Raw genomic sequence first — 17,297 nt, 5'->3', positions numbered from 1 at the left:
ATTCAGCGTAAATGTAGCGGATTCGTCGTCTTAACACGCTGGCGTTCTCTATAGTTAAACCTTATGACTGGTTGTCAAACTCGGTGTAGTCAAACATTTGTTGAGGGTCCAACCGTTGTCAGCTCTTGGATATTCATTGTGACACACCAAGATAAAGAAAGTTACATTTACAGGTGAGTTACACTAAATTTCAATATCAATTAAAAATTATTTGAATCTTCATAAGTCTTCCCAAGACGTTTGCAGATACGTATAAGTATTTTATCAGATTAAAGTGACTACGCAGAGTTAATTTGCGTCCTATGGCTATTAGAGATTTTCTCTTCAGAATAAGAAAACTGATAGCTTCTCATTTGCTGTGAGTAGACAATAGTTTTGATTAACCGCTGTGGTGTCACAATGGAACCTCTTAAATGATAATTTCTCTTCAAAATTTCTACATTTTGGATCAAACAGTGCATACAAAACTCTCTAAATAACTTATATCAAAACACATGTAAGCATAAAAACTGAAGCATACTGGTAATGGAAGAGTGACCACCAAACTGATACAACATTTAGCATTTTCAAAGATATTGTAAATTTGATTAGTATTATGGAATATTTTCTGCGCTCATGACATTTTATAAAATGTACAATCTTTCTTTTACAGGTTACGAACTACATCGACAGCAAGCAAGGTGGATGAAACCATCATAAAGAAATGCTTCGACATCCGATTTATTTGTGTATTTCCATCCTGTTTTTCCAAGATGGGTGTGGAACGCAATTGCTTATAGAGCTGATAACCAACTGAAGAAAGTCAGAAAAGATGTCTCCCAACAGTCTGCTGTTTCGCGAAATGGCGTGGTCGAGAATTCAATAAAATTTGAGTTTTGAATTACTCAAATGCAGGTAAGGAGATGCATGCTAACTTGGCTTCTGGGACTATCGTGTGTCTTCACCGACGTCTTACAAAACATTTTATGCTATAAAGTGTTTTAAAAAAAAACAAATTAGGAAATATGTTCCACGATGACTAAATCCGAACAGTAAGAGCTTGATTCATAGTGCAATGTTAACCCTGCAGGTTGTAATTCTATACATGAAAGGTTGATTCCCAGCCGAACTCTTAATGTAACGCTTTGTAATGTATAGCTGGTTATACAGAACTAGCATAACCGATATCTACTTATTCAGAAATAGGAAAATGATGAATGAATTTCGACGGAGCAAGTTATTAAGGCAAAGATTAAGTAGTTAATGTCTCCAGAATCACTAGCTACTGCGCAGCAATGGCGGCGCCAACAGGAAGCCTTACTCTTCTTTATCGCAGTTAAGATAACGAAGCCTTGTAAATTTACACTTCGTAAAAGAAAGTGGTGTTACTGTTACGTGTACAATTCATCCAACAGTGCGCAAGGAACACTGGGATGCTACAATGTCGAGCTCTGTGAGTCTCGAAGCTTCTACATCCCCTACACCACCGAGCCATAAGATGAATGGAGGCCTTAACCAGAGACACAACCTAAACATTAGCTCGCTCAGTGCGTCTAAACACAGTCTGGGAAACACTCCTCTCGGTACAGGTGGAGCTGGTGGCAGTGCGGGGATGGCCAACGTAACGTTAACCAGTAGTGTAACTAAACCGCTTTTGGATATCTCTCGGACCAGTATCCACCCGAGTCTCAATGCCTCAAGGAGAACGTTGCACACATCTCGGGTGAGTCTATCTCAGGATCAGGACGAACATGGAATTTACCAAATGTTGGCATCCTTGGCTCTCCTGTGCCTTCTTTCATTGTTAATGTCTTTTCTTGCCTTGTTCTTTCTTCAAAAGTTGGGACCATTAACTTTGCCCCCAGACTCAGAAAAGAAAAATGCACCCAAAAAGATTATAGTGAGTTCCGATGAATATCTGACTGTGTATCAAGTGTCTATAGCTCTCAGCACCCTCACCATTTCACTGGACTTATGTTGTCTCTTTGTCTGCTGTATTCAGTTTCTGTTTGCCATCAAACTTCTAAAAACACCTCAGGGAGATGAAAGGTAAGACGTTTGAAAAATTAATTTAGCTATTTATTTTCAGGATCTACAAATACGCTGAAGGATCTTAAATTTCATTATGCCAATACAAATGTTCCTTTATCTTATGCTTCTAGAAGTTTCAAGTCTCGCCGCGGAGATTATAAATATTTTGTAGTGCATAATTCGATGAAGTTTTTACATTTGTTCGGAAAAGACCCAATCGCATTCAATGGCATTAATTTTATGTATATTCAGTATCATAGTAGCTTATCCAGAGAAGGGACGAAAGTTTTCACTGATAGAAAAATAAATTTAATATTACTTATCCATTAAGAACAAAATTAAGAAAAATTAAGTTATTTCTAGATTTTGCGGAATTCATTTCAGTTTCAATTTTTGTTCTTTATCAACAAACATTTACTGATTTCAAAAGATAACCGTATTTATAAGCCAGATTACAAGTAAAAAATTAAAATTATAGGTAAACAGGTATGGGTCACCTAGACATCCAAGTGAAACCCTACACAAGCGCCCGTCCCCAACGAGATTCGCCATCTGGATATAATTTTACAAACAATGCCTCAGTGTGCTAAAATAATACCTAATAGATATTCAGTCTTAGGCTGACATGCGGCGCTTTGGAAATCCTTGCTCTAAAACTGATATGAACAATCTGACCTAGAAAATTAGTTGAATTCACCACAACCTCTATCCGAACTAAACCAGTCACGCATGAAATCCAGAAACCTTTCCATCGTCAGTCTGAAGCACTTCAAATACTTCGATAGTCGGAACCATCCAACTCACTCGGGCGTAATATCTTTTGAATAGCTAACATTGTTCGAATGGCATAATGGTTAGAAAACTATTGACCTCTCAATTTTGTTTCCTAACTCTGCCATTGACCTCGACCGTAATATCGTGCTTTGTTCTCCACTAAATGTCACCATTCTTTACGTGCTCTGTTCTTGGCAGTTTGGTTAATGAATTTTTTTTCTCTATTGCTTGTTTTCTTTGTTACTTGTCACATGTCAAGGCTTGGGAAGTACACTTGTTTCACTGACAACTATTCGTTATAATTGATCATACAGCCTTCGCTTCTTTAATTCACAGTACCATTAAGGCGTGCTGTTTCAGTATTCTCAAAATGATTTTCGGCATTTTTGTTATCGTGTTATTCGGCGCTGCTATTTTGTACCATCTACATGGTATCCGGAAGAAGCTGACTTGTCGATAATGTAGCGGAAGTGGTTATGGCTGTGATTGCGCTGTAATAACTATCAAAGAAGAGCTTTGGAGGGCGGATTTATTGTTTCTTATTTGATCACAGAGTCACAAAACACTTGTTATTTCGTGTAGAATGTTATGCTCCTTGTCAGAGGTTTATTGTCACAGATGGAAAGGGTCATACTGTTAGAGAAATTCACCGAATGATTGGCAAGATTCCCACAAATTACAATCTTTCATTGTGGGTGTCCAATGTTCTTCATTCGGTAAGCATCCTGTATGCCATGAATTTTATTAGTGCTATTATAGGTCCTCTGGCAGCTTAGTCGGCACGATACATCACTGCCTCGAAGAGGTCTAGGTTTGATACCAGTCAGAGAGAAGAATTTCTAAAGTTCTTTTTAATAGTCGCTGTAATTGGTCGATTTCAAGCAGAGGGAGTAGCGTTTTTAACCAATGAGCCATACCGGGTTTTCCAGCCTGCACAACATGCAAAATATACTGTATATACGGGTATGAGTGACAATTTCCGGTGCCATTAAAATAATAATTTAATTTTGAAAATCTAAACAGGCTGAAGCTATTTGAAAGACATCTGTAATGCAACCTTGTCTTACATAAATGCAAATGACAGATTTCGACCTCACGAATTTGTATCCAAATTACAGCAACAGGAGCTAGCATTGGTTGCTAGTAAACATAAAGGAAAAACAGCACTGTGTATTTTGGTCATAAGTTATTTGTTCTTAGTCGTAACAAAAGATGGCATTTCACGTACAGCTAAAACGATTTTCCCTTCAGAAAAAAAAAAAAAAAAAAAAAAAATGAGGCTTACAATAACAAGTGCATATCTTTTTACATTTCCTCTCATTTTGAACTCACTATAATTGTCTTATATGAGCTGCTTTATGCAAAACTGTCTAATGCAATGGCAGACAAAATGGGAGTTCTCATTCGTGGGCGCACAAAAAAAAATGTCATATTAGGGTTACCCGAGAACAACCTCACCCACGTGTATCATGTACATAAATTGTGTGTATTCTCTGTTCGGTTTGTCTGTTTTTCTGGGCGAAAAAACTGTGCTGTTCTCTCCTAAGACTGGCTAACCGAGTGAATAAAACCCATAAAAGTTCGTGTGACTGATGGGATTCAAACCGCAGCTTTTTCCACCCGGTGTGGGGAGGACAGGCATTATAACCACTGTGCTATCACGACAAAAAGGACAAACTCACCTTTCACACTAATTCTGAAAGGTAAGTTTTTTAAGTGACATTTTTTGACTCGAATCTTTCTGGAACGCGAGTTATAAGCGATTATGTATCGAGCAGAATAGATTTTTAATTTTGCTTATTAAATTTTCATATTTTGAAACAAGGGCAAATTTTGAAGTTTGGTTAGAAATATTTTTAAGATAGAACTACAGGGGTGTTTCAACGTAGAAATTGTTATAAAATCAAAATTCGACGCGTTACTTGCATTCGATTTCAATCACGGAGACTTTCTGCTCTCAGTGAAGATCGGTATACGGAAGTTTTCTTCCACACACAGCTTGGCTTTTCGCTTAGACAAAATACATTATTTACAGTCCAGGATACGGTCGCTAATAGAAGTCACTCAACTGCTGATGAGAACCCCGAAACCTTCGAAACAGCTATCCTAGCGGTGTCTGAGATTTTTAAATGAATAGCGGATTCACCTATCCAGGTGATACTATACAATTTAAAAAATATATATTAGCATCCCAAGCTGAACCGTGGATAACTGTATTTGTCTCTAAGTTTGAAGGTAAGCGACGAGTATTGTTCCATCTTCAGTGAGAGTAGAATGTCTCTCCATAGACGAACACACCTAACCCCTACGAATTTCGATTTTATTAAAAATATTTTGTTCGTTGGTCGCAGTGTATTCTTGCTGAGAACAATAAAAACAAAATAACATTTTATTTTGAGGGTTTGCCGATAAAGCTAGGAACCAAAAGGGGTTCTGACGCCGAAAACGTTTGCATAATATTGGCCTAATGTAATGCCACTTACTTTGTAAACATCCATAATTGAAGAGGATGTTGTTGTTATTTGGTTTTTAGGAGCATTAGCAACTAAGATCATATTGCTCCGGGGATATGCGGTGGTCATTCCCTGACCTTTCCGCATCCTCCGTATTTGGTGGTCACGAGCTCGAACGGGAACTTGTTCTCAAAACCTGTGCTCCTGAACTTACTCCTGTTCTTTGCCGTCTTTTTTCACTTTCTTATTCCAAAGGTGTTTTTCCTTCTGCTTGGAAGTTTTCTCATATCCAGCCAGTTCCTAAAAAGGGTGACAAATCCCTCCCATCCAATTATCGCCTCATTGCAATTACTTCTACTCTTTCTAAATTAATGGAGAAATCAATTAACCGCCAACTCTTAAACTATCTAGAAACCTTCAGTCTGATCAACGATCGCCAGTATGGATTGCGTCAGTGTCGATCCACTGGTGATATTCTGGCTTATGTTACCCATTTATGGACTAATTCAATGGAAAAGTTCGGTGATACACAAGCAGTTGCTCTTGACATCTCAAAGGCTTTCGATCGTGTTTTGCATAAAGGTCTTTTAAGAAGCTTCCATCTTATGGTTTTCCAACTGTATTTTGTAATTAAATTAAATTTACTGTTTATACTACGGGACGACCAAACGGTCAGAGGAGTTCACAAGCTAGACAGAATACAAGAAACAGCACCGTATTCAGCAGTCACGGGCTTGAACCCCGGTCACTCAAGGCACGTGTACTTATGCACGCGCGCGCCTGAACACTAGGCTACGGCGGTTGGTTATCTCTCTGATCACTCACTCAGGGTTATGGTAGATGGCGCTCTGTCTTCTAACTTCTCCACTAATGCTGGTGTCCTCCAAGGGTCAGTTCTTTCCCCCACTCTTTTCCTCTTTCATTAATATACAAGGGGAAAAGGGTGGGTTCAGTTCTTTCCCCCACTCTTTTCCTCTTGTATATTAATGACCTTCCATTGATCGGACATCCTAGCCATAGTTTTGCCGATGGTAGCACATTGTATTTCACTTTCCATTTTGAGAAACCTTACCCTGCTCAATCAGCGTCAACTTCTAGAATATCCGCTACTAATTCCTTACATGCCGATCTCCAGGTAATTCTCCAGTGGGGCAAAGACAACTTAGTTGATATCAATGCTTCTAAAACTGAGTCATGTCTTATATCTCGCAAAAAGGATTCTTCTGCTCCTATGCTTATCTTTGGTGACACTCCGATTTCTACGCAAGTTGATATATCTCTTTTGGGGATTACCCTGACTTCTAATCTCTCTTGGCACAAGCACATTAGAAATACTGATTCCAGTGCATCTAAAAAACTTGGTTTTCTCTTTCGCTCTCGGCGTTACTTTTCTTCCAAACAGTTTACTCAGTACAAATCGTAAATCCGCCGTACCATGGAATATTGTTCCCACATCTGGGGCGATGCCACCCAAATCTCTCTCAGGCTTCTAGATTCCATTCAAAAGAGAGCAGTTAGGTTAATTCATGACTATTTTCTAACAGAGCCTCTCCATTCGCTGTCTCATAGACGTACTGTTTCTGCTGCATGCCTTTTCTACAGATACTTCCATGGGCACTGTTCTTCTGAATTGGCTTCTATAATTCCCGCTCTCTCTTTAAAAACAGTCCGAACACGCGCCGCCACCAGCCAACATCCATTTACTGTCCAACTTCAAACTCACAGAACCAACTTTTCATTTTCCTCGTTTATTCATTCAACTGCCGTTTTCTGGAACAACCTGCCTTCATAAGTATTTCCTGAAATTTATAGTCTACAGAAGTTCAAAGTCTAATGTCAACAAATATCTTCTCTCGTCTTCTCAACCTCCAACCCAAGCACGGTACTAAGTACTATATGTTCCTATACCTGTTGTGTTTGGCGTTTTCATTCAAAAAAAAAAAAAAAAATATATATATATATATATTGGAGACCAGGTGGAAACGAACATCACTGAGTTGGAAATGAGACCACGTATATTTGTGAAATGAATGAGGAAGTCTTCAGGAGGTTTAGATATTTTCGCAAATAAGTTTGTTCTTTTAGCTTGACTATGCATGATGCATTCAATAGATATGGTAAACTTAGAAAGAGGAAAAACATTTAGGCTCGACGTAGCCGAGTGGTGAAAGCGAGAGTGCAGCAGCATATGCGTTCAAGAATATGCCAAGCTCTATTATAAAAACCCTTTGTGACAGTATAGTGGTTTTGCCAATTGTCACTCGTTTGGAGAGGTCCGGCTTCAAGTGCTGTCGTAGAGTTGAGGAATTTCTAAAGGCGTCTTCAATGGGCGGGGGGGGCTGTAGATTATTATTATTATCAGCCATGTGGTGCAAGGAAACCTGAGGCTTATACTGCATCAGCCAAAAAAAAAAAAAAAAAAAAAAACCATTCCCGAGTTATCCAGAGAGGAATCACCAAGGAAGAGAAGAATGATGATATTCGATCTCAGGCAGAGAATGTATGGTTCCCCTTGAGTTATTCCACATTTGCTAGCTCGCACAACGCAGACTTGTACAAACGTAATACACTGCACAATATGATATAAATCGCTGCTGCTGCGCACAAATCCCTATACAGAACCTATTGAAAAACGTAGCCTCAAGTGTGCTTCCCGCATACACACTACTCTGTAATCAGAGTTTTCCAAGGTGTGATCCCCTGGGGTGTACTTGGTTTTTTAGGAGCGCGTGTTTTTATGAAGCCCTTATTTAACGAAATAGAACAAACCATCCCACTAATCCAGGTATAAAGTGTATTTTATTTCAATCTTTGAGATTAAACGTATTCAAGTACTGTATATATTAATTTATAACAGTATGTATACTGTTATAAGTATGTTTACTTATAACTAAATTTTATCCCAGATATTTGAACATGTTCTGGAAGAGGGCGTTAAATTTATGAAATATTTAAGGGGGGGGGAGGTATAAAGCACTAGATGATCAGGATTTAGTTATTAACGAGCCTATTAATAAATCTAGGATGTCTCCTAGATTTATTAATAGGTTCCTTTTGGACTGCCTAGCTGAGGGCTGAAAAAACCGCAATAAAGTGGTTGTACTACGCAGGGTGATGATTCATCTACCACCTGGAATTGCCTGGTATGGGAGATCGGCCATTTCTCTGTGTGATGTAGACACCTATCGACATCTTACGTGGGTCACACCTGGGTGGTACCTCCAGTATACTAGGAGCAGCGTTTATAACGCTAATGGAACTTGTATTCAAGTCCCATTTGTGAGTGAAATGCACCAAATTTCGGTGCAATGATCACATTTTTCCGAAATTTGGTCCGTTTCACTCACAAATGGGACTTCGATACCAGTTCCATTAGTGTTTTAGAGTCCCAGATACAGCCCTAGCTACCATACTTGGGAGAAAGTCTCTCACAAGCCTCAGGGACCAAGTCTTGGTGTTTGCATAGTTAAGATCTAAACGATGCCCAAATACAGGGGGGGCTCGGAACGCCTGAACACCAGGCACCTCAGACCAGTTCGCACCTGCATGTCACCCGCAATCACGCCCCTTTCAAAGTTTGGTAAAGTCGATACCACCGAATGCATGATTGACTATCTGTCAATGCATTCAGTAGGATCAGTAATGTACATGTACACATGTGTATGTACATGTATACATACACATTCACAATTTTTTCAACTTTTTTTGTTCAACTGTTTCTACATTACCACATAACTGCCACCATACGTTGGTCAAAACATTTTATAAATTATTGTTTTGAACACATCAAGCTACTTTGTTTTTATTCTCACGAAATTAAACTTTCAGTTTTTTCAAGACTAAAACAAAAAAAAATAATAATAATAAAATAAAATAACCGAAATAAGTTTTTATGGTGTCTTTGAGAAAAAAAAATGCGGTGTATTGCTTTTTTTTTTCTTTATTTGTTTTTATGCCCTGGTGATATGATTTGAAATAAGAAAAAAGACACTCGATAATCCACGCCCCATGGTTGTTAGCAAACACAGCAACCTGCCATTAGGCGGGCGGCTTCTCTTACGAGTTTTACGCAGAAGCGTGCAAAAAATATTATGCGTACTTGAGAAATTTAATCATTTCTCAAAACAAAGTTTATGATCTTGACTGTTGTCATTTTTTTTTTTAATAAAACAGCATTTGGAAAAACTAAAACGATTTGCCACATGGTATAAATTACAAATGATTTATTCTCTCTTCAAAAATTCCCTAAGATACTCAGTATTTTATTGAAGAATTAACTTCCTTATAGTTGGAGCCTATTCACAAATTACGTAACTCAACGTTTTTAGTTTTTCCGAATTATTTAATTTTTGAGTAACAAAATACTTCAATTTTTTTATCAACATGTTACGTAATATTCGCATCATCTCCTCTCTTCCCCATAGCGTCGTAACTTGATTTTGACATTCCATCCATGCGTTACGTAACTGCGTATCACCCCTTAAGAAATATTGCGTAATTAATAAAATATAATTTTTATATCACTAAGCAGAATATTGCATGTATTTTCTCACATTAACAAATATGGCTTGTGCAAATATTGACTCTCATTCTACAAGTTATGGAATTCAAAAATACACTTTATTTCTAATTTAATTTTAAGTTAAATTATGCATTTGTAATCAGATTTAAACGCTCATCCTACTGTAGGATGCTGCTGTATTTTAACGTTATAATTATCTACGAGATTTTTATTATTATTAAAATTAGTAAACAAAATACAGTACTTACAGTTTGATCCGTGGCACTCCCCCAGTTCGGCTTTTGTCACATATATCCTTTATCATATTATAATTATTAAAACTTCATTCATTTTAGCTTAAAAAAACTATGCTTTTCTCTTTTGTAATACCATTCACACCAATACACAGACATTAGTTAAAAGCTGTCACACGCACAAAAGAACGCTAAAAAATGACGTCACCGCACGTTCAAAGCAGTTATCTAAATCTAGCAGACGAACAATCGGCATTAAGAGTTTTTGTTACTCTCGTCTCGCCATAAAAAAATCATGAAATAAATATAAATAATACGATACTGGATATCTTAAATAAAAAAGACGGTAATAAGTTTTTATCTTTTTATCAATCTTGGAAGCGAACTAAGAAAATATAAAAAGCTAAAATAACAAATGTACGAGTATTTAAAGGCATGCATACGAAAATAATGATAAACAAAAGGAGAAAAAAAAAAAAAAGAATCAATGGTCAGCCTCCTAGAATATATAAACGTCGTTAAAATATTTTAAACATAGGAAATTATTTTATTCTTTATTTTATTTAATTATACATTCAAATTAGCTTAGCCGATTTCTATGTATAAAACGGGACAATACATAGAAATCGGCTCATAGAAACCAAAGAAATACATGCAGCTTACTGTCATATGCCGGACACTGCTATAATGCATTTTCGTTAGGCTATGGAGGGGAAAAATAGAAGAGGTAATTCAAGAATTCTATAGTGAGTTCAGAATATTCTAACAGTCCTGTTTAGGTGTCTTTCATTAGTGACGTAGCCAATATCATGTCCGTCGGCCATATCGGCGATCATGTTAAGCATGCAGAATTTTTTGGGTGTTGGTTCTTGACTTTTTGTTGTTGTTGTTGTTGGGATGTAGGTGGGTAAGGCCATATTGCTCCGTGTATAGTGTGTGTAAATTGCATGTGTTCTGTAGTCGATTTTCTGTTTGCTGAATGAAAACCCCGAGTTTCCGGGAGAAAAAGCCATGCTACCCTCGTCTGAGACCGACGAACTCAGCCACGTTGTGAAAAGGCCCGTAAAAATTCCTTATGTCATCGAGAGGACTCGAACTCAGGTCTTTTCTGTGGGGAGGACGGCGAATCTACCAACTGTGCTACCCACGAGGGCGGTTCTTGACTTGGGAATATGAACATAGGTGTGATGATAGGGGCATACAACTAGGGCTGCATTAGTTGATCTCTGATGATGTTGGGTATGTGTATCATTTTATTCAGAAGTCTAAGTCGGCTTGTAGTATTTTGCGTGCGAGAAGACATTGTAAATACCTGAAGCTCAAGTATTTGCAGATTAATCTGTAGCAGTGTTTGTAGTAAACACTAGTAGGTGGATTGCTGCTCAGAAAGTAGTTTGAATTTCTTTTGGGTCGCTTATATAAATAAATTTTCTGTTCATACTCCTGGACGGCCACATAGGATCAGAGAAGTTTAGAAGATAGAGAGAATAAAAGAACAGCACAATATTTAGCAGCCACGTGAGCTTGAACCACGGTCAGCTCAGGATGAACTTTTCTTCATACCTGGGGCTATACGGGGAGAATTCTGTTCTGAGTATTACCCGTGCTCTGTACAGAGTAAATGATAAGGGCCTCTGCTGAGGAAAAAAATATGCATAAATGCCATATTGTTATAGGTTCAGCTTTCCCAAAGAAGTGCAAACTGAGATACTTAATACGAAGTACCCTTCTTATTATTATTCCATCAAGTCTATAAAGGTAACAGAAAGAAGTGGTTTTTCTATAAATTTGCTTGGGTTAATAGATAGCCCAATATTATCAATGCAAATGTGTTGCGTCGGTGTTAATGCAACACAAGATCATTTCTTAATGAAAAATAAAGATGGAGTGAGCTTTGTGTGTGAGAGAGAGACAGAGAACGGGATCATTGATTAATTAAGATTAATTATTATATACATATATATAAAATTATTTATTTTTTTTAAGCTGATTCGAAGATTTTTAAAGACGTTTCGGGAACCATCCCAAAATGGAATCAATAGTTTATGATTTGGAGGATAGTACAACATTAATAATTATTCATAGAAAAATTATACTGGCATTGAAGCTGAAGGAATTATACTTATAGGTATACAGTATCTTGTTTCGAAAAATAAGAACGGATCGATTTTAAACGCATTGTAGTTAACTAGAAAATCGGTTACCCAAATGTAAAAGACAGATTATAGAATACAGAATGGAAACTTGCTTACAAAGTGGTTATGCAAAACATGATTCAATGCATGAAATGTCTATTTAAGCTTCAGAAAATTTTATGGATTTTGTCTATTGATTGTAGATATTGTAGAAACGGAGAGGCCGGATCATACTCTGTATCGACACTGACAGAATCTATATTGACCTACAGTAAAAAGTGATACTAAAAGAAGAAAAAGTCAACCAGCCAGATTAATTTAACTGCCCAGTCAAAATATTAGAAAGAGAACTAAAGTATGTTGCGGGATAGTCATCTGCCTGAAGCATAGACAATGATTCAAATAGTGGCCGAAAGGTAAGTATAACGGTAATCATGTGGAAGTACAGAGTTATGTGCAATGTGGGTAGCACAATGATTAAAACCGTTGTCTTTCCACACTGTGTTTGGAAAAGACCTGGGTTTGAATCCAGTAAAGAAAGCAGGAACTTTTATGGGCGCCTTTTTACACCTGAACAAGTTATATAGTCTCGGAAGCGGATTGTGCGGTTCCTTTTCTCGCCGGGAAAATTAGGTTTTTAATGTTTTTCATCCAGCCGACTATAGATTTTTACGGCCATTTTCACATTAATATATTTTTGTAGTTTCTAGTTTATAAACTTGTTTGACCGGATGTGGTCTCTCCGAATATAACAGAAAATTATTTTATCAAATGAAATTTTAAGCCATTGCTGTGGCGATAATCCCTTGCCCTCGAAGTAGCAAAGTGGTCATAATCATTATCCTCCCACACCATCTGGAAAAAGCCACAGTTCAAATCCCATCAGTGACATGAATAATTTCTATCGGCTTTTTTCACATGGCTGAGTTAGTCGGTCTCAAATGAGAGTTTCATGTTTTTTTCTCCCAAAAAGTCGGATTTTTCATTTAGCAAACATCAAGCCGACCGAAGAATACACTCGTATATGTGACATCAGTATACACTCGTATACTGATGTCACATATGCTTAGTCGCTCTGGCGTTTAACATACACGCACACACATATTTTTAGTTCTTAAAGTAAACAAAAAATATCTTTACGTTAAAAGTAAAGTGGGGTTCGGAACTAAGGACTTGGCGGAGATGCAAGAAAGGTGACTGACTTGGCCATGTTCCTCATTTCACAAACAGATGAAAGATGATGTAGGACCGTAGAGTTAAGCTGATCCAGATGTGACAATTAATGTAAAGGTAAAAGGAGACCTTTCCTTTTTGGATCTGGAACCCTGATCCTAGAGAGATGAAAAGTCGCATTACCATTTTGAAAGGGGCCAATTTTTCTTGAATAAAAATGAAGTACTGAGGGTGAACGTGATCTGATAAATTTCTTAAATATGCAGGCAGTCTTTTGTATTCTTTTAACTATATCACTGGACTCAGTCCATACCATGAGGACATTCGCTACACAATTATTCCATCACTCAAAGCTTGTACAGAAGGGGCAATCATAATCAGAATCATAATTAACGTGCATCAGACGATGAATTGCCTGATGCAGGTGCCTCCACACCCTCGCCATTTCATCCTCAAAAATAAGCAAATAGGGCTTAATTAGACCACAGTAATTCTTTTCAATGCACTTCAGTCCAATCGCGTTAGTCGAAGCACCAATGAAGTCATCTCCGACTTTAGGATACAGTGACAGCGGCTTAGTTCCATATTTCGCGTTTCGTTGATTTTCTCTTAGCAGTATGTTTTTACCTGAATGAAAAGCATTCTGAAGTTTCTCGAGTCATCTGCAATTCAACCTCAGTCCTAAGTAAGAGTATGTAGTATCTTTCTCTTTTGGTGTACCTGTCCTGTCCCAGTTACTTCCTCCTGAACTGAATGCTTCGTTTTTCGATCGTCTTACAAATTCTGGATTTAGGCAGTTGCACAAGTTCCACAGTTCTTACTGAGATATACTGTATTTGTAAGTCGGTTTTGTGACGTGTTTTTATTATCTTGTGGTCGTGTAACTCGTGTTTTGATTATTGACTAAGCGCACGGTATTTATGGCATCATGGTTGATACGTAACCATATCGTGTGATTCCATAATTTGAATATACTGTGATTTCTATGCACTGTGCACATGGGCGTAGTATTTCTAATATTTTAACTGAAAAATAGTTAGAAGGGCAAAACGTAGTCAAAATTAGAAGTTAGAATTAAAGAGAAATTGAGTTGAAGAAGAACAGTATGTATGCATGTTAAGCGCAAAAGTAACTAAGGCTATGAGGCGTCAGTATATTATGTCTGTAAATTGTTGCATGTATTCTGTGGTGGATTTTTCTGTTTACTTGATGAAAAACCAGAGTTCCGGGTGGGAGGAACCATGCAATCCTCTCCTGAGACGTGTTAACTCAGCAACTTTGTGAAAATACCCATAAAAATTTCCTCCCATCATTGACGGGATCCAAACTCAGTCCTTTTCCATCCGATGTGGGAATGACGGCAAATATATCTGCTGTACCACCTGCGAGGGCACAGAAGAACGGAGAGAAGATATTCTAGGTTGGGCAATCTCTTGTAGGCCATTGGAGCATATATATAGAGAAATACTATCTGTAAAAGAGGAGGAATGAAAGATGTGTAAATGTTTTTGAAGAAACCGATAGCTGAGTTCAGAAAGTAAATGGAATTCAGAAGACTGTAAATGGAAAAAGACTTTACTGAGTTTAGAAACGACACTTCTATCTTGAAATGATTTAGGAAGTTCGTGAGCATTCATATAAAAAAAATCCATAGAGACTGCTTCAACAACTGAAAAACTTATAGACACCATTGAGGAACACCCTAATAATAAATTAAAACATTGAATAAAACCTATGAATGACGTAATGGGAAATATAAAGAAAATTAAAATAACCTTCTGAACTCAGAAAATTTAAACATACTGTGCATATAACAGACAGTTTATACTGTCTCAGTACACCGTGGTTAAGATTGCTGTTCTTTCGCATCTTGTGAAAAGGCCTGGATTCAAATCTCATGAAGGGGAAGAAGGATTTTTGTTTTTTTATCTACGTATTATATATACGTATTATATATATATACGTATTATTATATATGGGTAACAGTAACCCCAGAGCAATGTATCAACTCTGCGGTACTACACTGACAGTGGTGGAGAATGAAAAGGACCTGGGGGTAATTGTGCAGGCAGATATGAAGTTCTCTGAGCAGTGCAGACGAGCTGCAAGAGTAGCTCATGGTGTCTTGTCAATGATATACAGGAATTTTTCTAGCAGGGATAAGGAGGTGATTATTCCCTTGTATAAGGCAATGGTTAGGCCACATCTTGAGTACTGTATACAGGTCTGGAGGCCTCATTTCAAGAAGGATGTAGAGCTGCTGGAACGGGTACAGAGAAGGGCAACAAGATTAGTAAATGGAACAAAGGGTTGCTCTTACGAAGAAAGGCTTAAGTTTTGCAAATTACAGAGTCTGGAGACTAGGCACCGGCGAGGTGATCTGATAGAGGTGTATAAGGCTTTGAATGGTTTGAGCATGCTCAATGCCAGTGGGATTCTTCATCTTTCTCAGAATAATCACCTCAGAGGGCATAAATTCAAATTGAGGAAAGACGGATGTCGGATAGATGTGCGGAAATTTGCCCTTGGCCAGCGGGTGGTTGGTTGGTGGAACCGACTTCCATCACTTGTTGTTGAAGTTGATAGCCTAAACAAATTTAAAGCTCAACTGGACAGGTATTTCGAACGAACGGAGGGGTGAAATGGGAGAGGGTTTTTTTTTTTTTTTTTTTTTTTGGCTGATGCTGAATAAGCTTGCTTTCTTGCATCATATGCCTCTACTAATGCTAATGCTAATGCTATACACGCCGTGGCCAAGGTTTTCGGGTGGAGGTTGAACGTCCCTTTCCCAAAAGCTTGTTTTTCATCCAGCAAAACAGGCATACGTACTATTAAATACACACAATTTACAGATGCAGTACACTAACGTACATTAACTCCTCATTGCTTTAGCCTCTTTGGCAAAAACAATTAACTCCATCTCCACTGAGAATTGGATGGAAGGATTCGAGATATCCTGCATTATCTTTTTATTTCTTACTTCGTTGTTTATTCTTAACTCTTCGTATTCTTATGCTGTTAGAGTAAACAAGGACTAAAATGGTTCTTTATTTTCTATTATCTCTCACTCCTTTCCCTCCCTTTTCTTCTCTATTAACAACCCCTCCTAAACATTTTTCACATTGTGCTTGAGAAAGACCACTTGTACATAATCAATAAAGATTGCCGCTTCCTTCAAATGCTGTACTTTCGAAGTGTTTCTACATTTTTATTCGAAAAAATTGATAGTTATATTTGTATTTTATAATTTTGTATATTTTATCTTAAGCTGTTGGTTTGTGTTCCTGTTTAGTTAGATTCAAGATTGAACCCAATGATCTTATTATCGGACTGGATATTTCATTTATTCTTTTTCATTCCGTAATGTTTTAATTTTTTGTATTGTTTTCAATGATTTCAGTGGTTCTGTGTAACTTTTAAGTCTGTTTGAAGAGCAGTCTGCAGCCTATACTACATTGAGATTTACTGTTTAAAAGTGCATGTTGTTGGATTTATTTTTGTAAAATGTAGTTCTTTATTTAGGAGGGTCTGCGTAATTTTTTTCCCAAGAAGTTAATCTTGTTCCATTAGTTTGTATGGCGGCCTAATTATTCGATCTCGCAAAGAAGAAAATGATCGCAGACAACATACATACAAGCAATATCTGTCATTATTTTTCATGTGAATCTAAAAAGAAACATGAGGAATGAACTGCCCTAGTGGGTAGCACGGTTGATATAATCACAGCCTCCCACACTGGGTGGAAAAGACGGGTTCGAATCCCGTCAAAGACTCGAGGAATTTTTATGGGTCTTTTTCACAACATGGCTGTGTTAGTGGGCCTCAGGCGAGGGTGGCAGGTTTTTTCTCCCGGAAACTTGGGTTTTTCGACCGGAAAACAGAAATCGACCATATAATACACGCAATTTACAGACATACTTGTATTATATATGGAGATACTGCCTAAGTTACGATTCGCATAAACCCTACCACAACCAACCAATCATGAGGAATGAAG

General features: G+C 37.6%; 1 protein-coding gene across 1 annotated transcript in view; it reads left to right on the top strand.

The window, feature by feature from the left end:
- Nucleotides 1-1,008: 1,008 nt before the first annotated feature.
- LOC150091603 (uncharacterized) overlaps nucleotides 1,009-17,297 on the top strand; it is a 30,165-nt gene continuing 13,876 nt past the window's right edge. Inside the window, exon 1 of the mRNA XM_090384867.1 lies at nucleotides 1,009-2,028. Coding sequence (XP_090240993.1) covers nucleotides 1,421-2,028 — 608 coding nt within the window. The 5' untranslated portion in view covers nucleotides 1,009-1,420. The remainder of the gene's footprint in view (nucleotides 2,029-17,297) is intronic.

This window comes from Mastigoproctus giganteus, chromosome 1 (assembly GCF_048544385.1).
Source record: "Mastigoproctus giganteus isolate SK-2022 chromosome 1, ASM4854438v1, whole genome shotgun sequence".
NCBI lineage: Eukaryota > Metazoa > Arthropoda > Arachnida > Uropygi > Thelyphonidae > Mastigoproctus > Mastigoproctus giganteus.
The sequence above is the reverse complement of the archived record's forward strand: the minus strand, read 5'-3'. Positions and strand labels throughout refer to the sequence as shown.